The sequence below is a fragment of the Ovis aries genome, chromosome 1 (genome assembly GCF_016772045.2).
Source record: "Ovis aries strain OAR_USU_Benz2616 breed Rambouillet chromosome 1, ARS-UI_Ramb_v3.0, whole genome shotgun sequence".
Taxonomy (NCBI): Eukaryota; Metazoa; Chordata; class Mammalia; order Artiodactyla; family Bovidae; genus Ovis; species Ovis aries.
Genome location: NC_056054.1, coordinates 272,632,335 through 272,658,083, shown reverse-complemented (window position 1 = coordinate 272,658,083; position 25,749 = coordinate 272,632,335). Strand labels below are relative to the sequence as shown.

General features: G+C 44.2%; 1 protein-coding gene across 2 annotated transcripts in view; it reads left to right on the top strand.

The window, feature by feature from the left end:
• The window catches only part of COL6A6 (collagen type VI alpha 6 chain), a 179,238-nt gene extending 154,238 nt beyond the window's left edge, over positions 1–25,000 (top strand). For both annotated transcript variants that reach the window (XM_042238535.2, XM_060396529.1), the window contains exons 34-37: positions 5,353–5,449; positions 8,393–9,064; positions 12,418–12,514; positions 23,239–25,000. In XM_042238535.2, the coding sequence (XP_042094469.1) occupies positions 5,353–5,449; positions 8,393–9,064; positions 12,418–12,514; positions 23,239–23,455 (1,083 nt within the window). In that variant the 3' untranslated portion in view covers positions 23,456–25,000. The remainder of the gene's footprint in view (positions 1–5,352; positions 5,450–8,392; positions 9,065–12,417; positions 12,515–23,238) is intronic.
• The last annotated feature ends 749 nt before the right edge of the window (positions 25,001–25,749 follow it).

Genomic DNA, 25,749 nt, shown 5'->3' with positions numbered 1-25,749 from the left:
GAGCCGCGAGGAGAGACTGCAGTGCAGCCGCAAAGAGTGTTGGGAAATACAACCTGAGCCAGGAAGACACGTGTTTGAAAATTATTTCATGGAGAGAAAGGGAAGTGAGAAGCAGCTGAGCCCCTGCCTTCAGGTGTGTGGAGAGTTATTACTGCAGAGAACTAACCAGCCGACTCCAAGAGAGCAAGCTCTCCCATCAGAGAATCTGGAAGCCACAGCAGTGGCAAACCCCGGTTTAGACTCGAGTAGGAACTTTCTGAAGGTGAGATTGGTGGATGTTGTCACCAGCCGGGTGACTAAATGTAAGTGGGCAAGACGCCGCCTTTCTCTGAGGCCTTTTCTAGGGGTGGTCACTCACCTGGCAAGGGTGACCTCCATCTGTCCTGGAGAATCAGGATTAAGAGGCCTTTTAGAGACCCTCTCCAGCTCCCTAATATTTTCCGTGAAAGTGCTAAGCTAAGCAGATCGGAACTGAAATATAGTACTCCTCCATAAAATGGAGAAAGCGGTGCTTGTTTCCAGAAGTTGTTGCAAAGATAAAATGATGTCGCTCCATGCACCAGTGCCTGGGATAGAGCAACAACTCAGGAATGGTAGTTTTACTTAGGACTGTTATCAGTTTCTTGATAGTGAACTGAACTCCATTTAATAATATTAAAGTCTGCATTGTTAAGGAGCTGAAACTGCTGTTAGCATCCTTGAACAAACTCAGAATTACAAAAAGAAACAGGTTGGTGTATGAGACTCCCAAAATAAAATGCTTGCACATTAGAAGCTGGAACCAGCCTACGCTAATGAAGTTGCTGTGAGAGGTAGTGGCTCAAAAGCTCTGTGAGTGGATACACAAAAGAAAAGTGAAAGTGAAAGTCACTCAGTCCTGCCTGACTCTTTGCAACCCCATGGACTATATATGTATAGTCCATGGAATTCTCCAGGCCAGAATACTGGAGTGGGTAGCCTTTCCCTTCTCCAGGGGATCTTCCCAACCCAGGGATGGAACCCAGGTCTGCCGCATTGCAGGTGGGTTCTTTACCAGCTGAGCCACCAGGGAAGCCCAAGAATACTGGAGTGGGTGGCCTATCCCTTCTCCAGGGGATCTTCCCGACCCAGGAACTGAACTGGGGTCTCCTGCATTGCAGGCGGATTCTTTGCCAACTGAGTTGTGAAGAAAGCCCAGAGTCCTCCTAATTCCCTGTCTTTCTTGGGAGCCCCCATTGTCCTTTGACTTTATTTAGTCACAGAAAAGGCAACTGAATATCCTGACTCAAATAATCAATGGTACCTGTGATACAAATTTAAACAGACACAATTCCACCCTCCCACTCAAAGGTATGTATGTCACATACAACTTAAGCAAGATGTATTTTGTTGAGTTTTTCTTTTAAGCTTTGGAGGACTGACAATCCCACTTAGAGTTTCTACCCAAATCACCTAGAGACTCCTTGCTCCTTTGTTGAAGGAGTTTATCTCAAAAGAACACCAGTGGAGGTTCAAATTCTTGACAATCACCCTCATAAACCAGAGCAGTATTGGCTTCAACATCCCTTGGGTAGAAAAAGAGTTAAGACATTCAGACAGAAGTCAGGCTTGGTTCCAAGGTTCATTCATCCTACATATGTTGAGTGAGCAACTGAAATATACCAGGTGCCATCCAAGACCCTGGGGACACAAGAGTAAGTAGAAAACCAAAAGACCTCACCCACTAGAGGATGGAGCTATGCAGGGTTGTCCAGATGGCTCAGAACAAATGGATGGGAACCGAATACTGGACATCACACAAGAGAGATGATGTTACTACTTTCCCCGCAGCTTCTTTTTGAATTTATTTTTAATTGGAGAATAATTACACCATTGTGATGCTTTCCACCATATAGCCACATGAATCAGCCATAAATATGTCATTTGTTAGCATTTTAGGAGCAGAGCTCAAAATTTAAATGACATGATACATTTTTATTTGGAGGCCATATTACAAAGCCATCATCTGTTTCATAACCATTGTGACTCTTCTACATCTCCATTTGAGAGTTCAGTAGAGTCCAACTGAAATTCAAAACCGATGTAGACGTGTATGGCAGGTCTCAGACACAGCTGCTCTGACAACACGGGCTCATTTCCCTGTGTTTCTGAGTGAACAGATTGTGTGATCCCCATCTTGGACATTTTTCACGATAGTGTGAAGCTGAGTGATGAGCCATTCATTCTTCTGGAACGCAAGGCTATTTTGATTGAAAAAACTTTAACCTCAGCTTTGTTTTGTCCCAAAGGTTTTTTCTTATAATTTGTTGGGCAATTACCTCTTAATTCTGGTGAACTTTTATTCGCTGCTAAGCTAAGTCACTTCGGTCGTGTCTGACTCTGCGTGACCCCATAGACGGCAGCCCACTAGGCTCCCCCGTCCCTGGTATTCTCCAGGCAAGAACACTGGAGTGGGTTGCCATTTCCTTCCCCAATGCATGAAAGTGAAAAGTGAAAGCGAAGTCGCTCAGTCGTGTCCAACCCTCAGCGACTCTGTGGACTGCAGCCTTCCAGGTTCCTCCATCCATGGGATTTTCCAGGCAAGAACACTGGAGTGGGGTGCCATTGCCTTCTCCGCTGCATGTGAAGAATTCTAGTGTAGAATGGGCCTCCCTTTACAATATACTTACAAGGAATGTATCCTTTTTGGCTAGCCTTATTTTCTTTCCTTTACTCTGCTGTTTAGCATTTCCAGTGAAAGAAACATTAGATGTAATAGCTGACATCACAGATTTTTCTAGTGATGAGACAGAGGTGAAATTGGGGGGGGGGGTTGTGGGAAGTGGGGAACTTCAGCACTCTGAGCACCCAGGCTTTTTATTTTCTAAAGAATTTCCTTTGTTGATAGAGAATTGTCTAAAGAAAGAAGAGTACTCAGAGTATTAATTGCATCTTCTCGAATGCACACATTTTTGGAGCCCCATGATGTTGAGAAAGGAAAGAGCAAGGTATCACCCAGAACCATAGACTAAAGATCACGTTCCCACCTATGGACCACCCAAGCTGGTGCAGCTTTGAATCCACAGGATACTGAGCAATCGAAAAAATGAACCTCATGCAGGGCACCCAGCCTGGCGCTCTGTGATAACCTAGGGTGGGGTGTTCAAGAGGGACGTGATTTATGTAGGAAATAGCTCAGCTGGAAATTCCATGACCTCCAGTTGAGCTGTTTCCTAGAGGAAATCCTAAAGGAAATCAGTCCTAAATATTCATTGGAAGGACTGATGCTGAAACTGAAGCTCCAATACTTTGGCCACCTGATGCAAAGAACTGACTCATTGGGAAAGACCCTGATGCTGGGAAAGATTGAAGGCAGGAGGAGAAGGGGACGACAGAGGATGAGATGGTTGGAAGGCATCACTGACTCGATGGTGATGAGTTTGAGCAAGCTCCAGGAGTTGGTGATGGACAGGGAGGCCTGGCATGCTGCAGTCCATGGGGTCACAAAGAGTCAGACATGACTGAGCGGCTGAACTGAACTGATACATGCATGATCATGGCTGAGTTGTGTTGTTGTATGGCAGAAATGAACACAACATTTTAAAACAATTTCCCCCCAATTAAAAATGAAAAGTGAACCGTAGGATACCTTTATTTAAAATCCCTGACTCAGCTTGGGTAATACGCTAACAGTAGCTGCTCAATGCTGTGTGGTAGGATGAGTGATCTCTAAGACCACATCTGCCGAACTTTATTGACTAGGCGATTACTTGGGGGAGGGGGAGGGGAGAGCACAGACCCCCTGGGGTCCCCCATGTTTAAAAAAAACATGTACTAGCATCGGTGAGTAGAAAGTATGGCTTTAGGTTGACACCACCATGTTGCCCCAGGATTGAACGTGAAGCCTAAGGTATCATCTAGCTGCCACGTTTTATACACACAGAACGCACACTCGAGCACCAAGGGCGGCAGTCGCTGGGTGACATGGTGACAGCTGTGTTCTAAGGTAGGTTTGAACCCTTGATACAGAACCGCAGTCATCCAGGTAGCTCAGGCAGAGAGTGGAAGGCAGGTCTTATGTGGGGAAAGTGAAGTTTAAGCTGGAAGCGTCTTTGTTCCACCCTCTCCTGGGCTCACTCTCCTCATCGCTGAAACGGTGGAACTGGCTTCTGAGATTCCTTCTGGCTCAAGCGTTCTGTGACTTGCTTCCCTGCACCCTGACAGTTGGCAGGAAGAGGTGACTTTGCCCCTGTCACGTGGTCTGATACACATTCTCTGGATGTGGTTTCCTTGTCCTTGATCACAGCACAGACGAGGTCATGAAACGATTCCCCCCAGATACCTATTAAAAGCCACTAGTAATTAAAAGCCATTAATGAGTTGCTAATAATTAATAAAGACTAATTGTGTCTGCTGGTGAGTTAGGCACGAGTCAAGACCCTGTGCACACAGGCCCCTGTTGACAGAGCATCCCCATTTGGTCCCCACTGCCCACCCCTTTTCTGCCGCCCGACCATCACAGGCTCTTCTTTAAATTGGAGAGTAGTTGACTTAGAGTCTTGTGTCAGTTACTGCCATACAGCAAAGTGAATCAATTACACATTCACATATAACCCCTCTCTTTTAGGATCTTTTACCACACAGGCCATTACAGAGTATTGGATAGCGTCCCCTGTGCTATACGGTCAGTCTGTTCAGTCACTCAGTCATGTCCAACTCTTTGTGACCCCCATGAATTGCAGCACGCCAGGCCTCCCTGTCCATCACCAACTCCCGGAGTCCACCCAAACCCATGACCATTGTGTCAGTGATGCCATCCAACCATCTCATCCTCTGTCGTCCCCTTCTCCTGCCCTCAATCTTTCCCAGCATCAGGGTCTTTTCACATGAGTCAGTTCTTTGCATCAGGTGGCCAAAGTACTGGAGTTTCAGCTTCAGCGTCAGTCCTTCCAGTGAATAGCCAAGACTGACCTCCTTTTGGATGGACTGTTGGGTCTCCTTGCAGTCCAAGGACTCTCAAGAGTCTCCTCCAACACCATAGTTCAAAAGCATCAATTCTTGGGCGCAAAGGTAGACTTCAGTGGTATCTACCTGAAACCAGTAACATGCTTTTCAGTTATGAACTCATTTTGTGTGCACACTTGCCATTTTAAAGAGTAACGTGACCGTTCTGTTTCTCAGATGAGGAAACAGAGGCATAGCTGCTTGTCCTCCAGCTAAAGGGAGAGTCACTGATTTAAACCCAGGCCAGTGTTCTTAGCTGCACTGGCGTTCTGCCTCCCCAGGGCCCCTCTGAGAGGAAGGGGGCGCTTTTGCTCTCTGTAGCCCTCTGAACCATCCTGGGAGGTTCCGCAGCCCCACCCATGAAGCTCTTCTCGCTTTGGCTTCTTGCAGATTGACGACACAGGCAGATTCCAAGTCATCATTATCCCATCCGGAGCTGACTCTGCACCAGCACTCGAGGAACTCCAGCGGTGTACTTTCTGCTACGGTGAGACCCCCGGGGAGTGCGTAACTTGCTCAGTCATTCAGCAGCACAGTGAGTCACTATCGAAAGGAGGGGCTGGCAGCGACGTGAGTGGTCTTGGGAGGGTCTCCCCGAGGCTCACCCTGCCACACAGCCTCGTCCACAGATGGAGCCTCTCAGCTCATGCACCTTCTGGGAAACAGGAATCATCTTTAGAAACCTCAGCCTGTCTCATGGCCAACTTCCTTGTGTGGTGAAATACATTTATGAGCTTTCTAAACCTCAGATGTCCACAGTCCCAAAGAAATGCTTTACGGTGGCAGTGGAAGTCAGCAGAAATGGATTTCTCACTGGAAAGAGGCTTTCTCAAAGCCCCAAATGTTAGGGATCTGAAAGATTTGTGATGCCGATTTGCCTGTGACTGCTTTACACACAGTATGTAGTTCTAGCTAGAGAACTGGCCAAAACCTGCATTTGAGTGTCCTAATAATTTGAACATGCTAATAATTACAAGAGTGGGAGCCGCTGAGGTTTCTGGTGGGTGTGATAGCTAACAGCTATCAGACATTCACTATTAGCCATGCACTGTTCTGATTGCTTTATGTGAAAGTGATGGGGGTGATGACAGTTTTTAATGCTCAGGCTACTGGCTTTAATGCATTCCAAGTGCACTGCAGTACAAGTCACTCAGTCGTGTCCGACTCTTTGTGACCCCATGGACTTCACAGTCCATGGAATTCTCCAGGCCGTAATACTGGAGTGGGTAGCCTTTCCCTTCTCCAGGGGATCTTCCCACCCCAGGGATCAAACCCAGGTCTCCCGCATTGCAGGTGGATTCTTTACCAGCTGAACCACAAAGAATGCATTCCAGACACCCTTCTAATGGTTTCATTTGATCGTTATAATGGCCCTAGAATTTTTGGATGATTATTAGATCCATTTTACAGATGAGGTGAAATAATTTTCTCACAGCCAAATCAAAATCAAAAAAAGCTGGTTTTAAGACACCTGCAGGTTATGAGAAACGCAGATTGCATTATGCGTTCCCTGGGACTCTGTACTTGGTTAAATCCTCTCCTCCACGTATGTCAATGAGATGGTCTTTCTGGCCATATGAGTGACTCTGAGAGAGAAGCAGGATTCTCTCTTAACAACCCTCTCTTCCTGCTGTCTTGCCCTCGGCTGCCCTCTGATCAGTCATCTCCTCTAGTCCTGAGGAGCTCACCACACTGCGGGCAGATTCTTCCCCCTCGAGTTCTCAGCTGCGGGTTCAGACTCCTCACTGACACGTGCGCCTGTGTGATTTGTGGTCAGAAGTAATCCGCGTGTGTCTGGAGATAGATCTGGGCTCCATTTCTTGGCTTAAGCCTTGTTTTGTCTCTGAGGCACATAAGGGAAGGTATTTTGGCTGTTGTTTCCCACAATTAAGAAACCCCACAAAACTGAGCAAATGGGCAGGCTGCTGTCCCTGGTTTTAAATGTGTATTTATTTGTTTGGCTCTGCTGGGTCTCAGTTGCAACACACGGATCTTTAGTTGTGACATGCGAACTCTTCGCTGCAGCATGTGGGGCATAGTCCCCTGACCAGGGGCTGAACCTGGGCCCCCCTGCGTTGGGAGCTCGTAAGTCTTAGCCACTGGACCATCAGGGGCGTTCCCAGAGTTTATATCTTTATTGAGTCCGTGAGCAAGACTGGAATTCTGAAGTTTGCTCCGTCCATTAAGGATCTGCACCCTGGTTATTAACCTTTCATCTAATCGCTTTTATTCATGGCTGGGCCCTTGTCTAAGTACTGGCTGTCCACATGCGTGGCTTGTCATTTCTCTTTGGTTTTTAAAGAGAAAAGTCTCTTTAATGCTCATCCTTAACCATCAGCTGTTATTGAAAATGTAGGACTGCACAGTGTTGGCTCTATAAGAGCTCTCTAGCTGCATCTAACCCGACCATCTCATTCTATGGAACTGGGGCCCCATGGAGGCTTGGACAGGAGCACACAGCATGTTTGTTACTGTGGACAGCCAGACCAGAGCCCAAATATCCTGACTTTCAGGCCAAGGGGCCTCCCCACCCTGCTGTACCATGTGGCCTTGCCTCAAACAGTACAACACTGACTTCATATGCAGATACTTCTAGAAATGCTGGTGTGTCCTTTGGCAAAATGATTTTATTCTCCTGCCCTCAGGCTCTTTGGTAAGATTAGAAGATTAGATGACGTCTAAGGTCCTTTAATTTCCAAGTTTTTCTGGTTCCTCTGAGTATTGTGGTCAGATTCAGTAAAATGCACTCTCTGTTTTATCACTACACCTTCTTTTAAAAAATGAGATATGCACACACTAAAATGACCTCATATTTTATGAAAGCCCATTAACATGTAGTATTTATATTTATTTATTTAATAAATACATACTGAACTTTCAACTGATAGGTATAAAATATAAGTGGTGGCTCTGTCCTTAATGTCTCTACAAAAAAAAAAAAAAAGACATTGAGTTATAAACCTGTAATTAAATTGAAATAAAAGATGCATTGCTTCTTTGCACTCTTGCATTTTAAGCAGATTTCTTTTCATAATAAGGTAGTGTGTGTAGAATGACAGGGGCCCTTGGTTTAACCTGTATATTATCAATTAGAGAGGTCATTACTTTTTATGTCATGATACAGTAAACACACATACAAGTGTGAGATCAACTGTCCAGGTCAATCTTTATAAACTTAAAATGCAGCCAAGATGAAACTTGCGTCAGTGAATGGAACTCAAAACATGGGCTGAGTATAAACTCTGTACTTTGGGGATCAGGGTGCAAACCACATACTAGGAAATCTTCTGTTGCTGACCTCAAAGTCATCTAGTTACTATATTAACATCAAAGATCATGCAGCCTCCAAATGTCAAAATGTTTGAGATGCTATCTTCCCTTTTTCTGTCTGTTTCTGTTTAGTAACCCTAAATGACTTTTTGGTCCACAGATGTATGCAAGCCGGATGCTTCTTGCGATCAAGCCAGACCACCCCCTGTGCAATCTTACGTGGATGCTGCTTTCCTTCTGGACAGCTCCCGGCATGTGGGAAGCACGGAATTTGAAGACATTCGAGGATTCTTGGGAGCACTGCTAGATCACTTCGAAGTCACCCCAGAGCCTGAGACCTCTGTCACCGGAGACCGGGTGGCCCTGTTAAGCCTCAGTCCCCCTCACTTCCTACCCAACACTCAGAGGAGCCCTGTTAGAAGTGAATTCAACCTGACCACCTACAGGAGTAAACGCCTCATGAAGAGACACGTGGAAGAATCCGTTCAGCAGCTAAATGGAGATGCTTTTATTGGTCACGCCCTACAGTGGGCTCTGGACAATGTCTTCTCAAGGACACCTAATCTGAGAAGAAATAAAGTCATTTTTGTGATATCTGCTGGGGAAACCAGTCACTTGGACAGGGAAACCTTAAAGAAAGAATCCTTGAGGGCCAAGTGTCAAGGTTATACCCTGTTCGTGTTTTCCCTGGGGCCTTCTTGGAATGACCAGGAACTGGAAGATCTAGCCAGCTACCCTTTGGATCACCACTTGGTCCAGCTTGGCCGCATTCATAAACCTGACCACAGATACGGTGTGAAGTTTGTGAAGGCTTTTATAAGCTCAGTCAGGCGTAAGTCATAAAATCATATTCTTTCTTGCACATTTCAGCATATTTGGTATTCCCCAAAGAAGGGCTGATGAACTGACATGGATTCTTGGAAGCCTCTGTCTTCAAGGGCGCTGCAGGGTCAGAAAGGGAAATAGGGAATGAAGGATGGTGGAGGGAGGAAGCCTGTGATTTCTAAGCACTGAGTTCTCTGGCTCCTCTTTTTTATGCCTCTGGTTCCTATGGAGAAGCAGTCATAACAAACAGCTACTCACACATCTGTCTGCAGGGAGCAGCATAGTCCGGGAGTGTGAAGTCACAGCCGGGATACTAGTTACAACGTAGAAACCCTTGCCATGTAACATTATCACGCTGCCCTTTGATGGCAAGTTTGACCAGTTAACACTCCGAGAGAGAGCGAGAGAAAAATTCAACAATCCTTGGCTTTGCTTTTACAAGTTCTAAAGGCAGAGTTCGAAGTTTTAGGAGGCACCACTTTACATGTCAGAATGAAAGATGCATCCTTGCAAAACTTTCTTAGCTTTGTCAATGATTCTTTATGATGCCAGTAATTAGTGTAACTGTTGCCCATAAAAAAAGAAACGTGGGTTATATTTCTTGGCAGGAGCTTGTCTCGAAAGTACGCAATTCATTTTGAATGCAGCAGGATGGATTCAGAGAAGCCTGACATGGTCCTGATATGGCTATGGAGGTCAAAAAGCACTGTCAGACTCCTGATCATTTTACTTTTGGAGTTCAGATAAGGGAAAGTGAACACGCAGGCTAGAGGACACCCAGTGCTGCATCCTACGTTTCAAACTTGTCACTGACATTCACCGTGAGACCAGCTAAGGCTGCAAAGACCCTGACTGGTCAGGGCCAGTGAGGTCTGAGGGGCCTGAGGGAATGGTCGGTGGGGCTGATGTCATGTCCTCGAGCTCTCTGCGACTCTAGGTGTGAGTCTAGGACCAATGTCCCAGCATCTCCTGGGAGCCTGTGAAAAATGCGGACTCTCCCACCCCACCCCAGACGTTTTGTTCCAGAATCTGCATTTTATCAAGATTCCCAGTGATTCCTATATACATTATATGGTTTGAGAAACACTGATGCACGAGCCATATGCTCCTAGAGTAAAATTTCTGTGGATGGGTCCTGGAAAAGAAACCAGAAAGAAGAGCTGGGAAATGAGGGGGAAAAAATAAGTGAAGGCCAGGGGTCATTTGGAAAGAAGAGCTCATGAGGGATTTGTAAGGGTAAAACAAAAAAAGCATTTTGAAACTCAGCCCCTGAAAAGCCACGCCTCTGTATATTAGCACTCCCCCAGCCCCCTTCCTTCTCTCTGCAAACGTGTTCTGTGCTTTCTATGCGGCAACTTGCTTGTGGCTTGCAATGGTTCCAGACCCTGAATTACAAGTGTCTACGGATCCCCAAAAAACCCATTTTCATGGAAAAGCAGAACAGAAAACACCTTGAACGACTGAGAAATTTGTCAAGAAACACTCCTGATAAGGCAAAAAGTTGAAAGGAGGTTAAGGTGGAATTTACTTCCCTGGCCCCACAAAATTCCTAGTGGTGTTTCACGGTAACTAGTCAAACTGGATGATTAGATAAACGACACCCTCACCACCACCCAGGGAAAGGGGAGGAGATGCTTTAAGAAGAATTACTCGGGGTGGGTGAGAAATATATAAAGTGCTTGTGAAGAACTATAGTCATGACCCCACTTTTCTGAAAGTATCTAGAAATGTCCAACATTTAAACTATAGCTTTCAAAGTACTAAAAGTTGAGAAGACTTTGACGTTCAGTTCAGCCGGTCAGTCGTGTCCGACTCTTAGTGACCCGATGGACTGCAGCAGGCCAGGCCTCCCTGTCCATCATCAACTCCCGGAGCTTGCTCAGACTCATGTCCATTGAGTCGGTGATCCCATCCAACCATCTCATCCTCTATCGTCTCCTTCTCCTCCTGCCCTCAATCTTTCCCCAGAATCAGGGTCTTTTCCAATGAGTCAGTTCTTAGCATTAGATGGCCAAAGTATGACTTCAACATAATCATCTTCAATCCCACATCCTCCATTCAGAGCAGGCCCCCAGACCCACACACACCTCTTCAATATTAACACGTATGTAGGGGCCTCTCAGGTGGCTCAGGGGTAAAGAATCTGCCTGCCAGTGCAGGAGATGCAGAATATGTGGGTTCGCTCCCTGGGTTGGCAAGATCCCCCGGAGGCAGAAATGGCAACCCACTCCAGTATTCTTGCCTGAAAACTCCCATGGACAGAGGACAGGCTCCAGTTCACGGGATCACAAAGAGTCAGACATGACTGACCAAATAGGCACACGGCACATTAGGTACCTACTTTGAGCCACTGACTGTTGAGGGATGGGGTATCAAGCAGGGACCCACAATCCTGTTTGTTTGGGACCAAACCAGATCTGGTCCCAGCCCTCCCAGGCATGCGCATCCAGCTCCCTCTCTAAGTAACTCCTGTTTATCACGCTACTGTGACAGAATTGGATACCAGACACAGTTCACCTCAGAATAGACATATTTTCTAAGGAAAACTACTACTGACCAAAACTATTGCTGATACTTGGAGTGAAGACAGATAACTAAACATCAGATGCACGTAGAGGAAGCAGCCCAGGCTTGGCCGTCCAGTCTAGAAGCACACAGCCCAGTCTGCAACAGCAGCTCAGGAGATGGTGCTGGGTCACAGCCCAGGACCAGCTTGCAACTTAGGGTGACCCAGGATCACCAGGAAGAGGTTTAATCATGTTTAACATACAATTAAATCAAAGGCATCAAGGAAATAAATCGTGCATTTTTAAAAGTTTCTCATCAAAAAAGGCTTTTTCGTGTTTTAAATGGTATTGGAAGAAGCATGCTTTAATATTATGAAAAAATAATATATTTCAGATGAAATGAATCATGATGAATTAAACCCCAAATGGACCATGGTTACTGTTGTTGTTAATGATACAGAGGACATAAAGGGAATATTCTTTTCCCTTTGCAATTTGGGATTTCAAAGGAGCAAATAAAAAATAACTATTCTGATTAGTTCAGGTCAGTTAGAGGCCAGACTCTTAGGATGGGCTCATGATTTCTCCTCTAATGTTTAATGGACTTCGGGAGCTAAGAGCATCTTATTGAAAAGTAAGTTGAATTCTCTACTTACACATTTGGCAGTCGTGAATTTTCTCAGCCTAGTTTTAGAGAGTCCAGTGAGAAATTGGCTTCATCTCATGTGGCCACATGTGTCTTTCTTTCATGGATGTGGAGTACAGTGATGTGACGCTTTGCACGCAAAGCAGATTGCTGTCATGTTAATTGCTGTGAATAAGAGTCTCCTCACAGATTTCTTTTTCTTCCTAGGTGCAATCAACAAATATCCACCAATAAATATCAAAGCAAAGTGCAACAGACTCAGCTCTACGGAGCCACAGCAGCCCCCACTCCAGTTTGTGCGAAGGTATTCACCTGCTTGGTATTTACTTGAACAATGAATGTGCCACGCTCTTCCCCCTCCTTTTCTCCTTCTTCCTCTATGCTATTTGGACAAAATATATCACTATGTGATAATAAGATAGAAGTTGAGGGAACAAGAGATAATAAAAAATGCCAGGTCGATCTGAAAACAGAGTTTTTTAAAATAGAAAATCTAATTGTTGAACTAAAACAACCAATGGGACACCCCAGTGGCAATGAGCACACTGAATAACCAGATCTTGGTTTCTAAGTATCATTCCCATTGAAAGGAATCAGGGTTTCTTCCAGAAACAACTAATCCTAGGTTGCAACAGGGAAAGTACAAGGTGAGCCTGGAACATTCATTATGCCTGAAAGCAAGAAAGTAGCAAAAAAAGTTAAAAAGATAAATAACAGTCATGTCGAAAGGGCAAATAAGTTGTCTTGAAAGGGTTTACCACTGGCAGGATTTTGGACTATTTGGACATCAGAAAGAATAATGATGATCATGGGTTACAGCACTGAATTTTAAAAATCTGCAGCTCTATGTAGAGACCCAAAAAGAGAGGAGGGGAGGAAATGTTCTTTTCTTACACAAGTATGCTAGCTAATCAATGCAGAAGTGGTAGAATGAGAAAACCACGAGTTTGTAATCCCTGCTGTGATAACTGAGTCAGGCAAGAACCAAGGAATGCTAAACCCAGCCCCAGAGAAGCCTTCCCACACTTACTAATCACAGACAAGGAAGGTACCCTTTCCTGCTGAGGTCTGGCCACACCCACTGTAACCAGGATCTGAAACTATGTATCTCCTGAGGGGAGGCAGGGGAGACACAATATCAAATGTGGGATTCTGGCTGGAGAGCTTTAACCCAAGTCAAATAATCAGGAAACCGTGGGACAATTCCAGAATGTGGACCGTCCTTCAAAATAGCCGACCTGTGTTCTTTCTAGGTGTCAGCGTCATGAACAGCAGAGGGATGTGGGGTAATGTCCTAGAATGGGAGAGACTGCAGACAAAATGGCCAAGTGGGGTGGTTGGATCCTAGAGCAGGAAAAAAAAGAAAAAAAAAAAACACGCCTATATTAATGACATTTGGAGAAATGGCAACCCATTCCAGTATTCTTGCCAGGAAAAACCTGTGGACAGAGAAGCCTGTCGGGCTACAGTCCATGGGGTCACTTAAGAGTTGGACACAACTGAGTGGCTGAGCACACACAACAACATTTAGGGGATAACTGGGGAACTTTAGTATGAAAATATATTGGGTGATTTAATTCATGTGAATTTACTTATGCATGGTGATAATTATGTTTGTATAAGAGAATGTCTTTGTTCTTGAGAGAGGTATGTTGGAAAGTATTTAAGAGTAACATGCATGATGGCTACAACCTACTTTTCGATGGTTTCATAAAAAGAAGCAAAGTGTGTGTGTATGCATATATAAGCATATATGCATATATATATATATATATGTACGTATGTGTGTAAGGAGTATGACAAGGCTGTATATTGTCACCCTGCTTATTTAACTTCTGCACAGAGTACATCATGCAAAATACCAGACGATGATCACAAGCTAGAATCAAGATTGCTGGGAAAATTATCAACAACCTCAGACAGAAAGTTAATAGTGTTTTTCATGGCAGAAAGTGAAGAGGAACTAAAAGCCTCTTGATAAAAGTGAAAGAGGAGAGTGAAAAAATTGGCTTAAAGCTCAACATTCAGAAAACTAAGATCATGGCATCTGGTCCCATCACTTCATGGCAAACAGATGGGGAAACAGTGTAAGACTTTATTTTTTTGGGCCCCAAAGTCACTGCAGATGGTGATTGCAGCCATGAAATTAAAAGACGCTTACTCCTTGGAAGAAAAGTTATGACCAACCTAGACAGCATATTCAAAAGCAGAGACATTACTTTGCTGACTAAGGTCCGTCTAGTCAAGGCTATGGTTTTTCCAGTGGTCATGTATGGATGTGAGAGTTGGACTGTGAAGAAGGCTGAGCGCTGAAGAATTGATGCTTTTGAACTATGGTGTTGGAGAAGACTCTTGAGAGTCCCTTGGACTGCAAGGAGATCCAACCAGTCCATCCTAAGGGAGATCAGTCCTGGGTGTTCATTGAAAGGACTGATGCTGAAGCTGAAACTCCAGTACTTTGGCCACCTCATGCGAAGTGTTGACTCATTGGAAAAGACCCTGATGCTAGGAGAGATTGGGGGCAGAAGGAGAAGGGGACGACAGAGGATGAGATGGCTGGATGGCATCGCCGACTCAATGGACATGAGTTTGAGTGAACTCCAGGCGTTGGTGATGGGTAGGGAGGCCTGGTGTGCTGCAATTCATGGGGTCACAAAGAGTCGGACACAACTGAGCGACTGAACTGAACTGAACTGATGTTTGTTCCAGTAGTTGTGTGCAGATGTGAGAGTTGGACCATAAAGAAGGCTGAGCACCAAAGAATCAATGCTTTTAAACTATGGTGCTGAAAAGATTGTTGAGAGTCCCGTGGACAGCAGGGAGATCAGTCAATCCTAAAGGAAATCAACCCTGAATATTCTTTGGAAGGTCTGTTGCTGAAGCTCCAATACTTTGGCCACTTGATGTGAAAGCTGACTCATTGGAAAAGACTCTGATGCTGGGAAAGATTGAGGGCAGGAGGAGAAGGGGGCGATAGAGGATGAGACTGTTAGATAGCATCACCAAATCGATGGTCATGACTGTGAGCAAACTCTAGGAGATAGTGGAGGACATGGTATAGTCCATGGGGTCACAAAGAGTCAGACACAACTTAGCAAGTGAATAACAACCAAATGTGTATGTGTGTACACACACAAGGTCACAAGGTGATAATAGGTAGGAAAACCATTTAGATGAAAGATATATTGGTATTTACCCATGGTTCTCTATTCTTTACAACATTCTACAAATTTGACCATTTTCAAAATAAAAAGATAACTTATAAAATTCAATGGCTGGATTAAACAGAGCAATAGACACGTCTGAAGAGAAACATAAAGAACTGGAAAATAAAGCTAAAGAAATTGTTCAAAATGCAGCAGGTGAAATCATCACAGCGAGAAGCCTCCAGTGACGAGCAGCCCCTGCTTGCCGCAGCCAGGGAAAGCCTACTCAACAAAGACCCAGCATAGCCAAAAAAAGAAAATCATATAAAAAAGAACTTATGACAGACATGAATTAAAAGATTTTTTTAAAAGATGCAAGGTATAACAGGCAGGATAAATAGAAAAAGAAATATCAGTTAGAATGGTGCAGGGGAATGTAGAACTCCAGGAAGAAGAAAAGTTAAAAGCAGCCAGAAAGAGCAGACTCACAGAGAAACTAGAAGTAGGCTGACAGCTGAATAATCAGTAGCAGCGGTGGAAGCCACAAAACAATTGAGAAGCTTCTACATAATGGAAGGAAATTTTTGCCAGCTTAGAAAAACTGCCTTTCTGTATTTTTAACAGAAAGAAAACAAGTTGTACTATGACTGTAAATGTGTGTTGCTAAATATTTATTGTTTATCAACAGACATGACAAAAGATACTGAACAATGCAATTATCTTTCAGTTATTAAAAAATGAAGCCTTGAGCTTCAGTGCAGTGAGGGAAAATGGAATGAAAACAAACAATATAATATTTTTAAAATAAAAACGCAAGAAAGGAAAAAACAGAAGTAGTAAGCACAAAGTAAGACAGCAGAATCCAATCCATTTCTACATGTCAGCAATCATAATAAAAATATACGGACTAAGCATGCCAGTTGCAGTTAGTAGATTTAAGAAAACAAAATAAAATCCAGCTATACCCGTTTTTAAGATAAGGACAAGCTACAAGATAAGGGCATGGGAAATTTGAAAGTAAACTTATGGAGAAAAGTATAGTAGGCAAATATTTTAAAAAGAAAACTGGAATAGCCTTATATCCAATAAAATATACTTAATTTTTAAAATTGAAGTATAGTTGATTTACAATGCAGTGTTAGTTTCTAAGTGAAGTAAGTCAGATAAAATATACTTCGAAACAAAACCATTTTGTATGGATAGAGCACATGATCACTACATGATGATAAAGTTTAATTCGTGATGAAGATATAACAAGTCTAAATTTATATGAGGGGTTTTCCCTGGTGGTCCAGACGGTAAAGAGTCTGCCTGCAATGCAAGAGGACCTGGGTTCAATCCCTGTGTCTGGGAGATCCCCTGGAGAAGGAAATGGCAACCCACTCCAGTATTCATGCCTGGAAAATCCCACGGATGGAGGAGCCTGGCAGGCTACAGTCCATGGGGTCACATGTGAGACACAACTAAGTGATTATAACACTTTCATCAAGTAATACTGAAATATACAAAGTGGAAATTGAAAAAGGAGTAGTTGCCATGAAAATATCATCAGAGTTGGAGATTTTAGTACATCAGTTTGAATAGTTAGGTCAAGCAGACAAAAATTAAAGTGATTTAATCATAAGTAACAAGCTTGAATAGACTCATATAGAATTCTGCACAGAAAAATGAGACATTCTTCTGAACAAATGGAATGTTAATGACTCTCCATCAAGGTAGAGAGTGTACAGATGTCTACTGTGCAGTTTTATTTATAAAGCAACTATCAACAAATCTCTAAGAACTGGCTTCATACAGTCCAAATTGATTGCAATCAAATTAGAAATTCATACATGCAATATTTTCACAGTCCATATGTTTTTAAATTAAAATCACATTTCTAAATAACTAATGAAAAAATTCATAATAAAACTTAGAAATATTGTTAGAACTACATAATAATCAAAAATACTACATGCCAAAATTTGTGGGATGCTTGCTTCAGAATTCATACCTCAGCAAAGTTCATAGTTTTAGTTCTTGTGTTAGGGAAATGTCTTTACATACAATGTTATATTAGTTTCACTGTACCACACAGTGATTCAACATTTATGTACATTACTAGACGATCACCATGGTAAGTCTAGCTATTCTCCGTCACCACTTACAATTATAACAATATTACTGACTATATCCCGTATTCTGTATGTTGCATCCCCATGACTTCTCTTTTATTTTATAACTAGAGGGGTTTGTGCCTCTTAATCCCCTTCACCTGTTTGGCCCATCTTCCCACACACCCTCCTGTCTAGCAAGGATTCATCAACTTCGTGTTGATGAATCTGTTTCTGGGTTTTTTGTTCATTTGCTTTGCTTTTTAGCTTCCACATGTAAGTGAAATCATATGGTCTTTGCCTTTCTCTGTCTGACATATTACGCTTAGCATAATACTCTCTAGGTCCACCCACATTACAAATGGCAAGATTCCTCTTTTTTCATGGCTGAGTAATATTCCATTGTGTATAAATTCCACATCTTTATCCATTCATCTGTCGATGGACACTTAGGTTGCTTCCGTATCTTAGGTATCGTAAATAGTGCTTCAGTGAGCAAACATACATCTTTTCAAATTAGTGTTTTCATCTTCTTCAGGAAAATACCCAAAAGTACAATTGCTGGATCCCGTGAGGGTTCTATTTTTAATTTTTTGAGGAACCTCCATATACTTTTCCATGGTATGTTAGGGAATCTTTTAAACTCTAAAAGCTAATGAGCCAGACATTGCTCTTAAGATGTAATAGAAAATATATACTAAAAAAATTTAATGACAAGATTCCACTATATAGCACAAAGAACTATATTCAGTGAAAGTTGCTCAGTCGTGTCTGACTCTTTGCGACCCCATGGACTATATAGTCCATGGAATTCTCTAGGCCAGAATACTGGAGTGGGTATCCTTTCCCTTCTCTAGGGATCTTCCCAACCCAGGGACCGAACCCAGGTCTCCCACATTGCAGGTGGATTCTTTACCAGTGAGCCACAGGGAAGCCCATTCAATACCCTATGATATTCATAATGGAAAGGAATATTATTTAAATATTATGTTGAATATTTAAAAAAGAATGTGTATACATATATATGTGTGTGTGCAACTAAATCACTTTGCTCTATGCCAGAAATTAACACAACATTGTAAATCAACTATATTTCAATTAAAAACTTTTAAAATACTTCAGTAAAAAAACCACTTCAATGAAAAAACAGAAACTAACACAACATTGTAAATTAACTATACTTCAATTTTTTTAAAGAGTTAAAATGTAATTAAAAACAATTTAAAAACATTTTTTAAGTGTTATAGGATAAAAACAGAAATACTCAAAGAATGGAATGAGAGTAGAACATACTTTTAAAAATATCTTAATTTAAAAAACTGTCAGCAACAAAGGCAAAAGTTAGTTATTTTAAAACAATAATGTATATATATAGATCATATCATTTGCATATATGAATATTACTTTTTTTAAAATTAGAAATAATTGAAATCAAGCAGTTAGAGAGTGTCTCTTTTGTTTCAGTGTAAACCACACTGTACTAACACACACATCCCCCACGTACAGCTGAAGTCAGAGTGCCCCAGGGTGAGGCTGAGACAGGCGCCTCAGCATGTGGCTTCTCGATGTGCAGAGGGCGTGTCCCTGTGCGGTGATGGGCCAGAGAGCCCTCCTGATCCAGCTCCAGAAGCTGCCAGAAGCCTCTGCCTGGAGGCGCCTCACCTTGCTGGGAGGCAGGGGAACTGTCCAGCAGCAAACGCTTCTGAAGTAGGTTCAGTAAGCCGGCACGGCCAGTCTGGGAGGGGCAGGGCTCCCCCTGCTGCGGCGTCTGTCAGTGCGTCTGTCAGTGCGGAAAGGGCCCTCGAGTTTGCATGTGCACCAGGCTTCATATATTACAGATAACTGCAAGGCACACGCGGGAGCCAGCCTATCAAAATTAAAGACGTTCTTGGAAAACCCTCCCACCCTGCATTTCCTCCCGCTTCTGCACTTTGCCCTAAGATATACTCAGTTCAGTTCAGCCACTCAGTCATGTCCAACTCTCTGCAACCCCATGGACTGCGGCACGCCAGGCCTCCCTGTCCATCACCAACTCCCGGAGCTTGCTCAGACTCATGTCCATTGAGTCGGTGATGCCATCCAACCATCTCATCCTCTGTCATCCCCTGCTCGGATTCTCCTGCATACCTGGAAGGGTGAGATGTCAGGAAATGCTGGGGTGTATGGAGGAGACGAATCCACACTGCCGTCAGTGATTCTCTGACAGCGTATTCAACCAAGACTCCTGGGTGTTTCCTAAGTCATCAAAGGCCGTAATAAAAGGTAACAAGCCTCGTGGCTGCTTCCGAAACTTCCTGCCTGAGCCTTTCATGAACTGGGCACACGCTACTGCGAGAGACAAGAATGCCTGGCAGCAAGAGGCCTGGCCACCAGGATGACTTCCTTCATCCTCAGAATGACTTACATGAGAAGTAGGTCATTCCACTGTCAGATTCTGAGAAATACAGACAGAAGCTGGTTCTTCTCCAAAGGTTGTGGGGTGGGGTGGGGGGGGCGGGGGGAGACATTGAACCAAATCACAAGCAACCAAGGAAACATGCCCATGAGGGAGAGATTGCAAGGCAGCCTCTACATAAGCACCTACATCCACTCAGACAATAAAAGACCGGAAGCCATCTGCCTATTCATCTAGGCAGACAAGCACTCCTGCCAGACTTGGAAGCGATGGCAGGCCAGAGCCGGAACAATTGAACTGTCGAAATGGGCACGGTTACCAGTGCCATGTCAATACACATCTGTTGTAATTCTAATTTCCAACATGTGTTTTCTAGATGCACAAAATGTGTAAGATGAAAAGAATTCTTGAAATAAGAGCCATCTCGTCTGCATTTTCCACGCCACTGCATCCAGTCAACTAATAAATGCAGCTGGACTGATTCCTGGTTATCTGCATAGCTGACGGAATCTGTGGTCACAGGGGAATGAAATCTGCAATTAGCCCCACCCATTTTTCTTTCCCAAGTTTTCCTGGAGCTGGGCACAACTGCAGAATGAATGGACAGTATTTCATTCTTGATTCTTCCTCTTGACTATATGCTGTTGAAATTACCCATCAACAAAGAAGTATCTGGACAACATAGAAATGAGAGAAAGAAAATCAGAAAGTCTCTATGATTCCTGGAATAATAAAATGATTCTTATCAAGTGCTTAGCCAATTACAAACTGCACGTATGATACAGTGGAAAAGATGGAAGATTCAGAGATACAGCATTTATTATGTTCAACCCTATTAAGAATAAAAATATTTGAGGGGGGAAAGTGGCATCACAATGCTATAGAAGGAATTTAACTTTTTCTTAACAAAGAGGGAGGAGGAAGACAGAGACAACTAAATTTGCTGTAAAAAGGAGAGAGCAGGAGGCTGGAGGGGAGAAAGCGGTACAGGCAAGGTAAACTCAGCTGTGGACAGTGTGTCCCAGGCCTGAGAGAATGTCCCCTCACTATCGCGGGGCCATGGTTTGTGCATATAGACAGTCACCACTTTGGAGGATTTGAGTTCATAACATTTAGTCTGGAAGTTAACGAGAAAATGGGGCTTCTCTGATAAGTTGGTAAAGAATCCGCCTGCAGTGCAGGAGACCCTGGTTCGATTCCTGGGTCAGGAAGATCCCCTGGAGAAGGGATAGGCCACCCACTCCAGTATTCTTGGGCTTCCCTGGTGGCTCAGCCGGTAAAGAATCCGCCTGCAATGCAGGAGACCTGGGTTCGATCCCGGTGTTGGGAAGATATGAAGGCTACCCACTCCAGTGTCTGGCCTGGAAAATGCCATGGACCTTATAGTCGGTCCATGGGGTTGCAAAGAGTGGGACGCGACTGTCACTTTCACTTTTCACTTTAATGAGAAAATACAGAGAAAAGCACAACAGGGGAAGGTGTGCGGAAATGGCATTTGCCCTGGGATTGTGCCAGGGCTGCCATTCTTGGTGACTGAAGGAGCTTGTTAATCAACACAGCACATTCGTGAGAGCAGGACAGAAGCCCAGACACGCTGTGCACGAGGTGCGGCGGCCTCGGGGCCTGTGTTACAGGGCTTCTCTGTTGGTCTGATGTCTCCCTTACCCCCAGCACTCACTACAGATGAAAGAAGAAAACGTGAGTGTGTGTGAGAGAGAAAGGGGACAGCAAGATAACTTTCACTTCTTTTTTCGTCCTTTACTTACTCATTTTCTAAATCACGATGCTTTTGTGAGAGAGATCGGATTGACAGCTGGACAAAGCAGAAAAATCCAAACGCAGAGGAAGGGCCCGTGGTGACTGTGGTGAGACTATCCTCCTGGTCCCAATGTTTTGCGGTTCTTATATACGACTCTTCCGCAGTCAAAACACAGCTAGCCTCTCTCATGCCACCAGGCCCCTCTCATTTTTAATTTAACAGTTTTCATGAAGAGTTCATAGCTTCCTACCTTCTGCCCCTGGCAACCTGACCTCCTGCGGCCCTGCAGCCGTGTATCCAGGTCTTCTGACAGCATGACGTTCATCCTTTCACTTTCTTATTCCAAGTATCGTGAGAGTCCTCCGTAATTTCCTGGGTAAAAAGCTAGTTTCACGGAAGTAACACAGGACTCTTCCTCTCAGAAGAATCTGGTTGTAGCCTCAGCTCTGCCTCCCATGAGCTCCATACTCATGTCTGAGCAGCTGACACCTTGAGCCTTTGTCACTCAGCATTGGTGGTTTGCATTCTGACTTTCTACCTGAAGAAACAAGGATCCCTCTAGCTAAGTGGGCTGCTCAGCTAATACCTAGAGGACCTAGAATAAAAGTGTTTCAGAGCCCACGGCTCTTTCCACGCCTACCTGTAAGGTAAGGTCTGAAACAGCTCCCTCTCCCCGCTGTCCACTTCCGTTGCCACCAGCTTTCAACTAAAAAAAACTAAAAATTCACTTCCCCTTCACACTACCCACATTTCAAGTGTTCAGCTGCATGTGGGGCAGCGGCTGCCCAGCAAGTGCAGCCCACGGGACCTCTCCACCAGCAGAGAGCTCAACGGGACAGGCTAGGACTTGTGGTCAGCAGCACTCGGCGTCTGACTTGCCTGACTCACCGGCCTGGCATTCAAGGCCTCTCCGAGTCTGACCCTAGCTCCATGTTTTTGTTGGGTTACTCTTGACTCCCAACCAAACACTGGGTGCCTGCCAGACTGGGCACGAGGTCTGTATCCCCCACTGTACCTAACACAGTGCTGTCGTTAGAGCGTGAACCTTTGGAGGGATGGATGATGGAGGGGTGGGAGGGAAACAGGAGGAAAGAAGGGGGAAGGAAGAGGAATTCACCCATGCTTTCACTGGATCAATACTGACAGCTAACGTGTGCTAAGCACTCCTCTGGTTTCCTGGGGTAACTATAGTGACCAGATATGGCTTCACGACACTTTCCATCTGGGGTGGTGGGAGGGTGGGGAAATCATAAAGAAGTTTGCAAGTAAAAATTCAGATGGTGGTTAAGTGTTAGGAAAAAAGTCCGAGCATATAGTGCTGAGTGTCTGGGATGGGGACAACTATACATATGGTGGTCTCTAACGAGGCACCAATCGAACCACAATCCGAGTGAACAGGAGCCGAAAGTTCTGGGTAGAACCTGCTCCATGAAAAAGAAACGTTGCTGTTAAAGTTATACTTTTGGGCACTTTGACAAGGTGTCTTATTCCCCCCCCACTGAACCATCTTTAACGCACTTACCCTGAAGGATAAAGTGGAGGACGGGTCCACGGCCATCTAGGAAGACAGGTTAATGCCCCAGCTGCTGTGGTAACAGTTATCTCCTATGTTGTCTCTCTCCCTTCACTCTGTAGCTTTGTTCCTGGGCCACACAGAGCTACCCTCAAAGAAGATGCACTGCAGAAGGCGAAGTTCTTCCAATACAAAAATTACTTCTCAAGAATAGCAAGAGGCGGCAGAGATGGTACTGTTCAAAATTTCACCAGAAACATATTCCATGCCTTTGGAAATGGGAAAAGGGTGATGAGAGCAGCCCCCAAACACGATAAAGGAAGCGCTCAGGGAGTGTAACCTCAGGGAGCATGGTGAGGCTCTGGGCTCAAACAACTCCATTCAGTCACGACGTCGGGCAACGTTACTTGTGTTTCTCCCTGCAGCTGGGGCCCAGTCTGAGCATGCCACAGGTGGTGGGTCACAGTGCAACTTGACCCCTTGCACTCACTGGTAGTAAGCTATATCTTGTGCATTTATTTGACCATTCCTGATAATTCTAGCACTCAGAGACTGGTATGTTCAAGAACTGTTATCAAAAGACAGAAGAATAAGAGTGAAGTCCCATGGAGATACAATTTGAAGATAAATGTTATATTGGGTATACGTGTGTGTGCGCGGGCCAGCGCTCATGCTTTTAAAATTGCAGGTCTGCATCTTGTCCACCTTTTGCAGGCTGAGCCCTTGCTTCTCAGCTTAGGACTGATTAATCCTCATCTATTTAGCCAAAGGTTGATGTTTTGGAAGATCTCAGCATCAACCCTAGAAACCAATGCTATTTGTATGCCTAACTTTGAAAATCTGACTTTCCACAACGATTCCATTTCAACCCACCTCTGTCTGCCGGGACTGACTGGATCTCGGATGGGCTTGTGCTGGAAGCTTTCTTCCACCTTGTGTAGTTGTTGGCTTGGACAGAAAGAGAGGTGAACTTCCCCAGCTCCAAATCCTGTTTAAACTCGCTGAAAATCAACTCATGTTTGCTCAGAACATAAATTAAGTAGTGTTTTGATAGTACTTTTCTTCTTTCCCATTAGCATCATCATTCTTATTTTTTTAACTAACCTACGTATGCTTAGGCAAGAACAGTGAAGACAGAGCGCGTTGTGGGTGAAGCTCTGCATTACCTGCCAGGCAGCTCCTTTGTTAATCGTGAGCAGCACCAAAGAGGACAGGCAGAGACCTAAGCAGGGCTTACCTGAGCACTGAGTTTGGAAAAGACAAAGGGGTTCTTGTCCTCATCTACAAATTCTTATGGGCTGGGGTGGGTGAAGCACACGGCTACCGACACCAAGACCGGCAGGGATCCCGACTCTCCTCCCTACACCTCTGCTCATAAAACCTGGGGCAGAGCATCTGCAGTGTTGGCTCCAGATCACGTCTGCCATCCTTCCCCAGGCAACTCCATAGAAACGGCTCCCAATGTCTCCGAAGAGCAAGGAGTTAAACCGTTGTATCCACACTCAGGTAACAGAGAAGAATACAGCACATTGGCCTTCTTTGTGTATCCTAAATGGTGCTTAGGGGTTCAGGAAAAATTCAAGTACTGGAAACTGATGAGCGATATGTAAGAGGTATTTGAATAAAAGGGATTTTCCTGGTTAGCTTTGGATTAAGCAAAACTTTCTTTTCTTGTTGTTTATTGCTGGAAATACTATTAAAATATTATTTGTCTAGCCTCTCTGTATTGGTAAGTACACCAAACAAGTATCCTGTTGGTGATTTTATTTTAGCATTTTGTGGCATATTTTCATTTTTCTGTGATTTATCTCTTTCTCTTAAAAGGGCAAGTACCACAAACTATAAATTAAATAAAACCCTATTTAAACCAAGAATCACAAAAAATAAGCAGTGATGTTCTTGATATAGAAAATCAAATTAACTGACTATAAAGGACAATTTCTTCTATTATCTCTGCACTGAATATGAGTCACGTGTTAAAAAACAAACCTATGGACATCCAAAAGAGATGCAAACTTACTGTGGCAGCAGACGGTAACGCTCAGAAACGATTTAACCAAATGGCCTTTTTTAAAGCGGTGGAGGGTGGAGTGTTCTTTAAGTGGGGAGAGTGAGCGGGGGAAGACCGGGAGAAACGGGCGGTGGCCCCATCTCTCCCCTTGGGATCTCCAAGTCTGTCCCTCTGTGGCTTAGCTGACGGCTCCAGGCTTGAGGCCCCTTTTCAGCCTAAGCTGATGTCTCAAAACCTTCCCCCAACCTCTTCAGACTCTAAACCTGACTTAGTAGCTGGAAACTCTGCCCATGTGGTCTCAGCAGAGCTGAGGGGAAACAGGCTCTGCAACGTGACAGCGCCCACATGAAGCTGCATGTTTTGGATATTCGCTGGCGCCCGGCCCAGTCCTGGCCTGACGGGGCTGCCCGACCGCTTCACTGCTCACGTGTAAACACCAAGAGCACTGAACCCCGTGCCCACAACTGTCACGTGCCATACTAAGTTAGGTCGTAATTACACAAAGTTAAAGTTTTAGCTTGTTTCGTAAACAAGCATCTTCCCTGGACACAGGTTATCTGTTCAACTTCTTGGTTTTACAGACTCATGCTAACTAATTTCAAATCAAAATATTTGTGAGCAC